Source organism: Strix aluco, chromosome 4, assembly GCF_031877795.1.
Source record: "Strix aluco isolate bStrAlu1 chromosome 4, bStrAlu1.hap1, whole genome shotgun sequence".
NCBI classification, from domain to species: domain Eukaryota; kingdom Metazoa; phylum Chordata; class Aves; order Strigiformes; family Strigidae; genus Strix; species Strix aluco.
This window is the reverse complement of record NC_133934.1, coordinates 67725563-67740434: the sequence shown is the minus strand read 5'-3', so window position 1 is coordinate 67740434 and position 14872 is coordinate 67725563. Positions and strand designations below refer to the sequence as shown.

The window sequence follows — 14872 nt, the reverse complement described above, 5'->3', positions numbered from 1 at the left end:
TATACCTTACTTTACTTTTTCAAAATATGCTTATATGTGAAAATATCAGCGTAGTATAGTAAATAGTGAATAAACCAGTAAATCCTACGTGTATTTCTGGGGTATGTCTAACTGACAGAAAAGCTGAAGTGAGTTAACGCATTATGAGAATATCAGCTTTCTGGAGCTAGTCAAAGGAGCCTGCTTCCTTCAGCTGGGAATACTCATCACTACTCAACTCCCAAGGACTCTGATGCCTCGCATGGAGGCAATCTTTAAGAATTGCTGCAAAAAACATGTCTTTGAACGCAACAGAACTCCAGCATTACTTTGCTCCTCACTTCCTCATGACTCAAAATTACACAAAGAAACACTCCCACTTTTGTAGACCATTACAATTAAGAAGAGAAAGAAATTACCCGTACCCTTGCTGTGAAATCAACTGCAGCTCCTCGGTTTAGCAGGAGCGTTGCCACGTTGACATTTCCATAGTGCGCGGCTATGTGCAAAGGTGTAAAGCCACTCTACAAAGGGAAACAGCCCTCATTATAGAAATCGTTTCATACAAGATAATCAACTTAACTAGAACTTGATTTTAAAAGCTGCTGGCAAACAAATGTATCATGTCGATCTTATCCAGGTCACCTATAATATAGCATAGCTTTTCAGGCAGAGAGTGCAGTTCTCATATGAGAGGTTACCAAAAGTGCTTTATTCTTTCATTCTACAATTCAGTCTTCTGAATCAGTGGTCAGTAAGAAGAGTAGCTTTCATCATAAAAAAATAATATTAGCCATTCTTAAAGAAAATAAAAGAAGTTTCCTTATTACAATTTGGAAGCAACATGGGTCTTTTGGGCTGCATTTGTTTACTGGATAAATGACCACAAAAGTTGTTGGACTCTTATTTTACTGCTCTTACAAATATTGACAACATATTTCCTTCTTTTCCTTTTTCTTTTTTTTTTTTTTTTGAAAAAGCAGTGGTTATTCAATATGTAACCCAAGAATTTTGTACATAAGAAACCACTTAGTAGCATAGTATAAGAATCATAACTATTTATATTTATATACAATTTGGATCTCAAAGGATCTGAAGAAACTTTGCCATCTGTACATCAGAAAAAATACAATTTACTTATCGCCTCTTGAAAACTAGAAGGTGAAACCCACTCCAGCTATGAGATATAGAATTGCTTGACAACAACATAAAAAGAGATTAATTTTTCAGGAACTAGAACACAGAGCAAGCTTTTAGTCTCATAAGTAATTCAAGTAGAAAGGAACTTGCTTCTGAGATTTCCCTGAAGAGCTTTACACTGATTTGATCAGATCTTACTGTTACTTATAGAAAGAGAGAAATACTTTTGGATTCTAGACTATACCATATTTTCAACCAGGTTTCATTTCTTTCAGTGAACAAATCATCATTTTAAACTACTCATGGAATAAAGAAATGTAGGCAGATGTTGCACTCTGAAATCAACTTTATTCCCAAAAGATACTGCAATCAGCCCACTATTTTACCCTAATTCCATTTACTCCCTTGTCAGCCCACAGGTGATCCTGGTCAATGTACAGTCAAACACTCATTAAAACTCATCCTCTCCTTGCTGTGATAAATTACCAGGCAAATATCTGCTGAGGATATTACACACACAAATACAATATCACATTAAGCTACAGACTGAATGCATATTGCATTAACAACTACCTTCTTGTGGACACATTTGCCTGGTGACAAATGCAAGGTACTGCGAAGTACCGTAAGGGCCAGTGAAGGAGAAGTAACCCTTTCACAGTGACCACAGTGAAGAACGTGCCCATGGGCAGATGCCAGAGAGAAGCTGTCACCCTTTCCATTCACATCGTTGGCTGCCTCCAGGCAACTTGCTCATGTGTGCACACCACAAGCCTGAACCACTTTCACACGGGTGCGTGCATTCAAAATTAATTCCTTCACCTAACAGAGAAACTCCATTATTTAAAAGCAGGCATTCAAATAATGACCGCATTCTTGGAAATAATTGTTTTTCCTAAATGTGACAATAATCTTCAGGGGAGAAATCACAGTTCTAACCAATCAGACCCATGATTTCTAGTAGAAGTGCTTGGAGAGTTGTATCTCCAGATTCCGTATGAGAAATGTAGTATTATCTGCTGCAGGTAAATTCTGATTATGTGCTATCCCTTAAGCACTTTTCAAAACTTTATTGAAAAGATCCTAATAAGAATAATGGTAAAAATAAGCAGACACTCTGAACAAGTTTTTACCTCAGAGAACCTGATATTTATTAAAGAAGGAAAATGAATTTTACCATTATTTTGGCTGAGCCAGACACCTTAATTTAGTTACGTCAAGTGAGTGCATTTTCATAATTAATGAAACTGAGCTGGAAACGCATCTTTATCCTCTTAGCCCCATTACTCACTTCAGACTTCTTTGAACTGATGTAAATTCTCAAAACTTCAAATTTCAAAAAGAAATTCTAAGACAAAGGGGTAATAAAATAGGTTTGCTGAGTTACAAATTTCTATGTATTGAAAAAGAGCCATATCTTCCCTTTTAATGCTAAATAATAAAGAAATATTGCCACAGAGCAGAGAAAATAATTATAAGTAACAGAAAGAGTAATTAAAAATTTTTGATCTCGGTACCTCAGTCGTCCTATTCACCATCATCTGATGCAGCATGGTTTGGGAAAAAGAGGAACAATATTAAAGACTGGCCACAAAACGAAGAACTATGTTGCTTTTTGAAATGAGTTATGCTGTTAATTATGGGAAAAGCCACTCAAGCATGCATTAACTTTAAATACAACCTCTGTTCCCATGGGCAATAAACCAGTATCCTATTTAATAAGGAAGCAGTGATTCTGCTTCCATTTCAGTGTCTTCTGGTTTACAAATAATGACAGAAAGCTGGTTACCAAAGAAATGGGAGGTATAACTAAAAAGCAGAAAAATGGGTTGTTTGTAATTACTGTGTAACTAAACACTGCAAAAGTAGATATATTACTGGTGATACTGGTCGAGCAACTTGTCTTTCCCCACAAAAGAAATTACCTTTAACCACTAAGACAAAGGAAGTAAAGTTTGTTGCCCATTGGCACTCAGCTGCGTGACTACCCTGTTACCTCTGTGGCAGCATCATGTTACCTTGGACTGCACATCGGCATTATGGTCATTCTGCAGTAAGAGCGCCGCCGATTTGGTGTCATCTTTTCTAGCGGCAATATGCAGAGCCGGTAATCTCACTTTCCCCTTGGTGTCATTTTCCAGGAGGATGGCCACCGCCTGGTTGTGCCCTTGTTGCAGTGCAACAGCTAGAGGAGTGAAACCGTCCTGGTAGAGAAGAAAACAAGATGTGCTCAGTAAGCTGAAGGACACACAGCTTCAGTGATTTGCACAGCGCTGTTCACACATAGAAATTTGATAAGCAGATTACCAGCTGTTTTCTACCTCTGCACCACCATCTCCAGTGAAATGACATCAGAAGCACAACTTTTTAACCCAGATATGATTTCAAACATATCAGAAGCACACTTCTTCCATTTCAAAGTAGTCTTTTTTTAAGTCAAGTACAAGCACAGGGTCATTCTACAGTATGTTTCTTAATTACTTCTCATCTTAAAATGGGCCACAAAGCATATTGTTAGCAATATTTTGGTAAGGATTAGCAAACACTGAACAAATTAGATGTGAAAAATATATAGGGAACTTGTTTCTGAGTATCTCATGTCTCTGCGAAAAGAAAGCATATCTTTGGATGCATTTGCTGCTGTTTCCATTCTCAGTTACAAGTGTCCCAGATTACCAATGCTTTAAAATGTGTCACATGATCTTGCTATCTCAGCTGAAGTACTGCCTGCTCCCATATCTTTTATTCTGACTATAAAACTGAATCTAGCTCCAGTCTTGCATGCTGCCCAAGCACGTATGTGCTGTAACCACATGCTACATCGGAGGGTGGCTGAACCACAAGGAACAAAGCAGCTCTCTAACTGAGTCTGTGACCAGAGGCATGGTGATTAACAACGAAAGAAAAGGGAAAGGAATAAAACAAGGTCTTCTATGTCTAGGTAGGAAGAAACAACTAAAGAGCTGATTATAGCCAGAAAGTGAGAAAACTGATTTAGATACATTGTAAAAGGCATAGGAATGACACAGAATTAATTGGGAATAGGAATATGAAAAGATGATAAAATAATAAAGGACAAGTTAGGAAGGAATAAGAGCTAACATATGCTGAAAGAAACATCTGAAGAATTGCCAAAGCAATTTTTCCCCTTAGTAATCCAATAACATACACTCCCTTTTGCGTAGAACTGTGGGTAGGTGCATTGTAACAGCGATACTACTATGGTTTCTTTCTGTGATAGAGATTAAATTCTGTACAGTGAATTAAAAAAGGGTGAACAGCTGATGAAACAGCTGAACTGTAAAGATAATTCTGAGATTGTGGCTACATTAGGTGTTGAAATGGCTTAATGCATTTGCCTTTCGCCTCTGGGAACATGAGAACAAATCCTGGATTAGAGGCCCTGTGAAACTGAGCTCATCCTTACTCTCATTTTGTATATCTACGTATGTAAGCGTTAGAGGAAACGAAATATATCCAAAGGCAGTGCAAGTTTCAAAGCTTCAAAGACAAGATCGTTCATTTGATTTACACCGCTTTATCTTCCATCCTCCTCTAAAAGGACACAACTCTTTCTGCATTCCCTCTGCTATTGCTTCTAGGAAGGAAGGCTGACCAGAGCTCAGAGAAGGCATTTCAATTCCCCACTTCCCCACATAAGGATAGCCAATCTTTGATGCCAAACAGAAGGTCCTTCTCAATGTATTTCAGTTGCATCCTCAGTTCAGGCTGCCATCCCACCTTACTTAATGTACCGTTTCTTCATTCTGTTCATGACACTAACTCTGGGCATGTGTGAAGGCAGTGGCTCAGGCCACCCTTCAGTAATACTCAAATCACTGAAACCATCACCTCAGCAAGACCTGAAACCAAAACTTACCTAGTTAAGTGATAAGGGGGGTAGATGGCCTTTACTTGCCAAGCTACAAAAGTGAGAACTGGCCTTTCTGATGGAAGAAAACTGATTCAGACTCGGGTTCAGAGCGGTGGGCATTTGATTTTTCTCCCCCCTGCCTTTTTTTTTTAAAAAAAAAAAATCAGACTATACTGTGAGTTCCAGTGATGCCTGAATGTCTGCATTCAAGCAGAGGCCACATTAATTATAACCATCTCAGTCTGACAGTTCCTGTAAACCGATGAATGAACTTCCAGTGCACCTGATCAGTAAAAGTTACTGGGAGAAAGGCTGCAAGCAGGTGACTGCAGGCTGTAGCTGGGCTGGGCTCCTGGAGAGCCACAGTTCCACGTGGCTCCTTCACAAGGAGTGTGTTTCTGCCATGTTGCCTGGCAATCACACAGGGTTTCATATTACAGAAGGCTGACATGTAACATGATCACCATATATGCAAGCCATGAGAGCATTATTTTAGGACCTGTCATCAAATGTACAGTATCCATTGAAAGACAGACAGTAAAGCAGCTGTTAACACTAGCAGTCTGGCTTAGAGGAAAGGAGAGTGAGCATAAATGCACCATCATTTCAAATTCATCTGTTTGTGAAGGTAATCCAGTATAGGCAAGTTTCTGTACAAACTAGGGAAAAGTAATAAACATGAACAAAAGCTCTGACAGGAGAAGAACTTTCCTATTACTACTTCAACACATCACATCCATATCCACAGAAGAAACACGAAGCCAACACACTTTGCAGCACAGAGCCTGTTCACTCGTCCCCTTGGCTTGGAGTAAAAGCACATTTGACAGAAAGAGAACAGCAAGAGGAGGAAACAGGCTGAGCACAGTCCTCATGACCTAGGATTTTCTCCCATTGCCCTCAAATGCTCTTATTTGCAGAAGGAAGTTCTTATTGAGATGTTTCTCCTGAGATGGAGTCTCATCTCACTTACTTTGGTGCCTGCCCTGCTTTCACTGAAGTTACTGCAGGTTCACAGCACTGTAGTTAAATCCAGAACCTATCAATTAATACCATCCTTCTGCATATTTATACCCACGTGGTCTGGCAGTAGAAATAAAGTGTCCAAGAAGAAAACAGCACACTGACTGCTGAGCAAATTGATGTGATCCTTGCTAGTCATTTGCGTTCCAATTTACTCTAATCACAGACAATGAATATTGATAGGTTACACAAAGTCACAGACAGGCCTCAGAATCAGAGTTACAGTAGCTGGTCAAGGAAGTCCAGCTGTCATCAGTCCTCACTTAGGGGAACAGGAGGAGGTTGGAATAAGTGACCACCTGAAGCTCCTTTCTACCTGTGAACCCAGCACCACAAAGAGCCTACTCCACCCACCACTTTTGTGCATGCACTTGCCTGTTTCTCACTTTCTCTCTATAGAGAAAATATTCTGAACTCATCTAGAATATCAAGACCCAATCTAAAAGGAAGATTGTCAACAACTGTTGATACTAATTATTTTTATACCATTTTACACTATACAGAGACACCCTTCTGGACACAGTCCTCATAGTCCTAATTACGGTATTCACATTATGTTCCACACACTTTTCAGCTGGCTGAGGAAGAAGCTAAAGCAGGCCTCCAAACTACCTTCCCCAGAAGATCCCTTATACAGCTGAGAGTGGGAGATACATGCTATAATCTACTCACTGATCTTTGCCCAGATCTTAAAGTGAAAATGAAAAAGCAGCACAAAGATAGCCCTGTTGCTCAGGTGATGGCACTCCTAGATGCTTGAGTTTTCACTGGCTTTGTCGGAGAGGTATATCTGTTCAAATGAAATGTTGTACCTCTCCACTTAGCCTATGATCTATTCACTTCGTTCCCCTGACAATACCACCTTGGCCTCCTTCTGCAGCCCTAAGGACCTCTCTTCAAAGCCTCATTCATTTTTCAGAAAATTCTCCAGAAAGCTGATAGAAGAAATGGGCACAAAATACAGTCAGTGGAAATTTTACTGTTAAATGAATCAGGCTGGATTTCATCCCTTGACTTTTCACCACTTCCAGAGCAGTTCACCCTTGTCTTCTGTGCACGTAAGGAAAAAAAGGGTAAGATTAATACATACAACTGATTGAAATGAAAGCGTCAAAGTTCTCAAAATACTCCATTTCAAAAATCTTCTGATTTTAAGCTATCTGAATATAAAGGCAAAGGAAAATAAGAGCGTGTGTAAAGAAAGAATAATATACCTCACCTCAGTAGCTGTGCTTTGGTTGGCTCCATTCTCCAGGAGATATTTCACCACTTCAATGTGGTTCTCTTGAGCTGCCATATATAAAGGAGTAAAGCCATTCTAGGAAGAACACACAAGAAAATACTGTAACAAGGAAGTGGAATATACCAACAGTAATGAATCCAAAATAAATACACAGCTAAAAAATGCATTTTTGCTTTTTTAGACAAAATGTTTTAAGTATGTAAGTAGAATAGAACAACTTTGTATTTTTTAATAGTGTAATGTTTAATGCCAAGTAAGCCCACAAAACTCTACAGGTTTTCACACTCATTTTCTTTTGATGCATATTTTAAGGAAGCAATGGACACACTAATTAATAATACAGCTATTCCTTGCTGATAATGCTCAGGGACTGTAAAGCTGGCAATAAAGTTTTATGAAAGCTGACAGAAAAGCAAGAGTTTCTTCCGTTTATTACATTAACTGAATCAAAGACATCATCCCCTGGAGACCATAAAGTCCATACCTCATGACAAACTGTGTGGAGATGACAAAGGCTTAACATACTACATAAAATTCTGCAATACATAAAACATTGAAAATCAAACATAAAGGAACTCAACCTTGCAAAGTAACAACTACATTTCTGACATACAGTAAATTCATCTATCACTTAACTATAAATGTTCATTAAAGTGTCCTAGAGTCCTTAAAACAATCTGCTCTGGGTCATACACAAATTTTTAAAAATTCTCCTGAAGTTGATTAAACTACAGACAAATTCATTAGAAACTTAAGTCCTTTCTTCCCATTAAAATACTTTAATGCAAACAATTGTGACTAATTAGCTACAAAATCCTTATGAAAGAAAGGCGTGGAAGTGAGCTGTCTGCCTGATTAATAACTTTCTCCTAAGAGTTTTTAAGATTGTTAGAAAGGCCTTAGAAAATTATTTAATATTCTGTAGATTATCACATAACATAAGAGGACACAATCACCTATACTTCTGCAAATATTCTTCTGTCTTGGAATGACACTTTTAGCTAGAACATAAGCCATAAACCAGACCTCAAGCATTCAAATTTTTTTTTATCTTGGTTTTTTTATCTAATCTTTTTATAATGTTTTTTATCTTGAATGATAAGCTTGTGCATTTACACAGTCAGAATTAATACAAATACTTTGATAATGAAGAGCCTTGTTTCAGAGAAACCAATAATATTCCTTCTAGCAAACTTGCTATGGAAACATTCCAGTAATTTCCTAATGAAATGAAATCTCATTTTTCAGTCACTAGATAATACAGTTGATTGTAGGATTGATGTCTTTACAATCCCACTCTGCATTTACAAATGTAGGAGATTGCTCAGGCAACGAATGTCATTTATGTTATGTATGTCATATGATATATGTCATATATGTTGTAGCAAGTCTTTTAATACTGCTTTGCATAATATTCTGGCACTTCCATCAACTATCTCGGGACATATAATTAAAAAATGGCACCCAGAGAACAGTTAACAGCAGTTCAGTGCCAAAACTGTGGGGTGTATTTTGAGTGACTTTGCACAGGGGTCTGTTTTTGGCAGGTATTATCCAATATTCCCAGTAATGACTTGAAGGATGAAATAGAGTGCTCTTATTACAGTTACAGACAGCATGAACGAGACGGTTTGCAAGTACACCACAAAACAGGATCATAATTTGACAGGTTCCTGTTACCCTGAAGAAAAGAGCTGGAAATGTAATTTAATAAGGACAAATGTAAGTTTCTCCACTACTGCAAGAAAAACAAACTATGCAAACAGGGAATGACAAGTTAGAGAAGAATTCTGCAGAAAAGGACCTGAAGGTCATAGCGGTCTACCAGAAGGCCATTGGTCAATGAGCTCATTCTGCTGTAATAAAGACAACCATTGCACTGGCATAAAAATACATCTCCCTGGGGAAGCTATTTTTCTTTGAGAAGAGACTAGTAATTGGTGTTATTCTGTCTGGAAAGGCAAAACTGAAGGCAAACAAGATAACAGTCTTTGAAGAGGAGGGTAAAGGTTTGTTCTGCATGTTCATGATGACTAAAACAAGCAGAAAAGCACATAGTTTGCTAAGGTTGCTGGAGAGAAAGTTCAGGTTAGACATCAAGAAAAGCCTCTTAACAGCAACATGAGTCTGCACTGCATTTTGACGGGCAGCTTCACTCTTCCCAAATCACTGCTAAAACCAGGCAGCAAACTGGAAGCACAAACTAGGCAAACAAGGAATGCTGTTCAGTGTGTAATTAGGGAGGTGCAGAAGGGAGGGGATTGCCAGGCACAGGGACTGAGCTGGCAGTGGGAATTAGGAACAGATTGGTTTCTTTTCGATTGCGCTCCTACAGAACAGCACAGAGAAAACTGCAGGTAACTGAGTTGGCTCACTGTTTCGGTTTTCCTTCCCACTCCAGAAAGAAACAAAATGGCAACCTATTAGGTATAACTAATAGTAATTTTCCACCCTCCTCATCACTATTTTAATATTAAAGTCTAATGTAGCAGTTTTTTAAATGGTAATACGTGCCATTTATAAAATCCTTCTATCACTGAATATTACATGGATGAATACAAAGATCACACTGACTAATATAAATTGGGGAATATGAGAATTTTCTAGCAAGAGTAAATCAATTTGCTTAAAAGCTTTGAAGAATTTTTTTTTAATCAACTCAAGTCCCTAGTTCTGGAACAGGATCAGGACAATAAATCCTGGATTAAGAGACCATAAACAATACTTATATGACTTCGTGACCATTTAGTACCAAGAAGTACTAAACGCTTTTCCACACAGAGATCCAGAAGAGTGCCCGTTATATCACATTATATCCTCTTCATGTGCTAGAATTGTAGCTGAAACTACAACAATTGGGGGTAAGGAAATTCTTGCACATAAAATCATAGCCTTTTTTTTTTCTTCAAGCTTTATTTATAGTTTAAAACTACTGTATATATTTTCTTGGAAATTGCAACAGCATGCCAAGATCTATGTGCAAAAGTGCCTATACAATACACACTAAAAGAGTTTCCCCTGAATTTCTCCCCCTGGCAAGGTCAAGCCCAATTTCTTCTGCTGGCAGGGTGAAGTCTGCCTTCTCAGTGAAGAATAGGTTTCAGAGCTTCTAACTACAGTGTTTCTGACCCTAACTCTTCTAGCTCTTGTCCAGAAAACTCCTATTTTATGATTCCCAATATTACCGCTCTCCTTAGCTGAGCTCTGCCCAGTGGGATTACCTGCTAGCCCTGCTGGAGCTCTCCCTTCTCATTTGTTCACTGGACCCCAGGACTTCCAGGCCTCCTCCCAGCCTGCATAGTTCCTATGATGTGTCTGTCTGTCTGTAGCCTGTACAGCAAGTTTCTCTCTCAGCCAGTCCTGCAGTTAAATGGAAATGCCCACAACAAAAGCATATGCTTCCTTCATCTCCTTTACTTGTCTTAATCTAAAATCCCCTTCCCAGTTTCTCAGCTTTTAGTTTCAGAGAGCTATATGCTAATACTTGGTTTCTGTGTTCTGCTTCTAGAGATATTTCAAAGCTCAAGAGTCCAGATGTCTCCAAATTGAAGAAAATATATTTTCCCTAGACTTTTGTTTCACCACCCCAAAGTGTCTCCTACTGAATTGATGACATTCTGGTTAATGATTCTCCATGGATATATTGCAAAGGAGACTGACCCCTCCCCTCTTTGTTTTAGCCTGTGGAATGGGATACAGAGGGTTTTTATTGGGCCAGGGCTGGGGAATCTTTATTCAATAAATTTTCCTTCAGCTTATGATCCCATACTGTATAAACACAGTCCAGATTTAAAGTAAAAATATTTAAAAATAAAGTAAAAAGACTGTGGCATAGAAATGAGACCTGGAAAAGAAGAAATAGACTTTATTTTGCTTTTTCTGAAAGCCTGGCTGTGTAATTATGTTATGTCTGTATGTTTAGATTTTGTGCATCATCTGAAAAATAGAAATTAATTTTGTAATGATATATAACATTCATTTTCAAACAATGATTTCATCAGAGTATTTGTAGTGAGGACAGAGTACTCAGATTTCATTATCCTTACAAATGTATACTGCATGATGTTTACTGCTATAATGTAAAGTTATAATGAGAAATTAACGCTAGAAAAATAGAGTATATTTCATACTCCATTCTTCCTACTACATTCACTGATTTACTTGCTAATTTGCAAAAATGAGTAGCTCTCAATGATTCTTCAAGCTATTAATGCAAATTGGCAAGTCTATATATGACTCAGAATTTGTATCGTTAAATTTTGCCCAAGCCCTAATGAAGAACACAGTGTGAAGAAGCAGAGGGATTATTAGAGCATTTAGAAAATCATACAAACAGTTATATAGCTTGGTTGAGCTTTATTTTATGGCAGGCTTTTCTTTGCATGCAGTACCAAATGATCAGAAGCACACATCTTCCAAACTCTGATTAGTAGCCAGTGCATTCGCATGACTAGCCTACCCATGCCTGTCCATGAAGATCCTGTGATTAAATAACAATGTAAATCCAGATGAACGTATCTATTTTATTTTAAAGGCCTCCAGGAACTGTTTAAGACTGTATTAGAAGATCACTGAGATTACCAGGGAAAACAAGATATCTGACATCTAATGTAATTGTTTACATACAGCAAATGTTCATTCCTACTTACTCTTCAAGGTGTAATTACCAGTCAGAAGGTCAACACAATCAGCAGATTGCCCAACCCAGGCCTCCTACGCCTCTCCACCTTACTGCCTTGGTTCTTGGTTTGGCGCTTTGGTAGCATTCTCACCCCAGTTTTGCTTCATATCAAGGAAATGAAAAAGTTATTTTCTCAAGGTCACAGATTAAAACCAAATTAGATAGGCTTTTTCTGCAACCTTTACTACAATTCTGCAACTGCGCTTCTCAAGCAACATTCAGTGAAGATTCTGTACACAAAACACTGCCCATATAAAAGCTCTGTTTCCTTTGGGTCACTCCAGAGTTTCCTTCACAGGACCTCACACTTAACACAACCTAAGAAAAGCTGTTGTGAAATTGTTCTACCTGCCTCCTTTCTCTTTCTGCTCTTGTTCGAATTTAAGCCAGCCCCAAAAAGGAACAGATATTGACACAAAGGATGAGACAAGAATGAGACAAGGGCGAGACAAGCTTAGATTACTCATGAAACAGCTCATACAGACTACAAAATCTTCTGATTTATGGTTATGTGTTAATATATCATTTTACACAGTAAGATCATGATCATTCGGGGGCCATTAAATTCAATAACTGTTTCAGGATTTTTTCTACTTTTCAGAATATTGCTCAACTTCAACAAGAAGGGCAAGTTCCTGATTTAAATCTTTATTCAGTGACATACAATTCAACTCCCTGTTATCCCCATTTTTCCACAGATCAGCCTACATCAGTGATATCTACATCTCACCTTAACACTTAAAAGAAGGTAACTCTGCCTTCACTTGCTGTTTCCCTTCATCTCCGTCTTCAATAATCTCCACAGGAGAGGAAATAAACAGTCCAGCAAAGCCTATTCTCTCTTGAATAGGAGAATGTTATGCAGGGAAGAAAAGGACCAGAGGCACTGGGCACAAACCAAAACACAGGAGGGTCCCTCTGAACAGCAGAAAACACTTTTTTTCCTGTGAGGGTGATCGAGCACTGACACAGGTTGCCCAGAGAGATTGAGGAGTCTCTATCCTTGGAGATGTTCAAAAGCCATCTGGACATGACCTTGGGGCAGCCTGCTCTAGGTGACCCTGCTTGAGCAGGAGGGTGGGCAAGATGACCTCCAGAGGTGCCTTCCAACCTCAGCCATTCTGTGATTCTGTGAAAAGTCCTCTAACAATCCAAGCAATTAATTAATTTTAGTCTATGAAATATGAGAGTTACGAATAAATGCAACACTGCAAGCTAAATTCAGAACGCACATCTTGATAGAATCAACAATATCACAATTCTGGGAACTTTGTTGTGCATTCCGCTCAGAGCATTATTTTCAGTCAGTCTAAAAATAAACTCTTCATAAGAGGATTGTATCTTAGCAGGACAGATTCTCTGCCTAAAAGGGTGAATTAAGGACAGATCAAGGTACCTACTTTGAAAGTTTCTTTTTTTTGGTTAGCTTATGCCAAACTCCAGAAGTTTTATATAGCGGTAACCAATTATTCACATTCCTCTTTCTTTTCCATTAAAATACATTTTCTATAAAACAAACATATAATCCACACTCTTTTTCAAGAAAAAAAATCTCAGAAATATTTGGACTACTACATGCATATTTATATTCAAGCAAATATGCAATTGTCAAATTTGTGAAGATATGCTAAAGGCAAATTCACGGCATTTAATTTTAAGTTACCAAATTTAAGGTGCCTAAGAAGTTTCATTTTGCCATACAGTCAAGGGGAAGTGGGCTACTCCAAAGAAAGACTGTGAATATTCGAATCAAGAGCCCATCTTACTCGACTGACAGCTTAAGCAACATGAAATTGAGAATGCAAAGGTGGCTAGAAGGAAACTACCTTTTATTACATCTATGACTAAAGAGAATTAGAAATAACATGTTTACTGGAACTCTAAATATTAACTGTATAATACTATATACACTAAAAAAGCATTTCAGGCTTTGTTTTGGTTGGGGGGCGGGGGGGGAAGGGTGTTAGTAAACAACTGTATTTAAACTGATGTATTTTAGCAGGCTTTCACAAGTTGAAACAACTGAAACTCCTGGAAAACTACTGCACTTTTTTCTCCAGTGAGCCTGTAGTGCCTACCAAGCATTCAGATCAATGCTGCCGAGGTGTGACATGTACCACCCGTACACTGCTTGATTTTATCCTTAAATGCTTTATCATAAGAAGTCTATTTGTGTAAAATGTACCATTGCAATATTCAGTAGATAGTTTGATATTCATCTGTATGTTCTCCCTGGGACCCTAGCAGGGAGTTTGATTCTACTTCAACTATGAGGACAAGTTCTGAACCAACACCAGTGCAAAAGAGACAGATAGTACCTTTGAGAAACATAATTCAGTTGAGGATTCTTTCCTTTTTCTCAGAGAAGTAATTTGCTCCAGCTTCACATCTGGCTCAACCCTTGAAAGACTGAGGAAGAAAGAGCACCCTGTTCCCCTCTTGTCCTCCTGCCCCTCCAACTACGCTGTTCTGATGCTGACAGCACCTTCATGGAGGGAATTTTTGTTTTATCTTATATTCACATTAGGAGAAAGAGAGATTCGGTAAAAAGATCTTTTGGATACATCAACAACCAGCTAAATTAAATACCGTGGATTTCTGGTATCGATGAAAGCACCTTATGTTTTCTGACCAGATTCTTTCCTCCATGTTTCAAAATAAGAAGCACACTGGTATATATTAATTTTCCTGGGGTAACATTTCCTTTTATAACAAAGCTGGAAAGTGCTAGTAAAAAGGATGACACACACATTAGATGTAAGTATTTGTGAGCACAGAATTATTCCATGTAAAGTGGCACATCTGTAAGGGCACAGGAGAGCTACTAGATTCTGACCTACTGTAAAATTCCCCAACAAGTGTTAGCTAATCATTTAGATGACAATCCTTACATTCATTACACACAGCAGATGCTGAGGCCCACACGGTCTGT

At 38.3% G+C, this 14872-nt stretch overlaps 1 protein-coding gene across 50 annotated transcripts in view; it reads right to left on the bottom strand.

Moving 5' to 3' along the window:
- The window catches only part of ANK2 (ankyrin 2), a 371582-nt gene that overhangs the window by 118089 nt on the left and 238621 nt on the right, over positions 1–14872 (bottom strand). For 36 of the 50 annotated variants that reach the window (XM_074823462.1, XM_074823464.1, XM_074823465.1 and 33 more), the window contains 4 exons: positions 7236–7334; positions 3138–3323; positions 2637–2660; positions 405–503 (listed from right to left, as the gene is read on the bottom strand). In XM_074823462.1, coding sequence (XP_074679563.1) covers positions 405–503; positions 2637–2660; positions 3138–3323; positions 7236–7334 — 408 coding nt within the window. The remainder of the gene's footprint in view (positions 1–404; positions 504–2636; positions 2661–3137; positions 3324–7235; positions 7335–14872) is intronic. The other 14 variants (XM_074823460.1, XM_074823509.1, XM_074823474.1 and 11 more) reach the window with 1 other exon arrangement.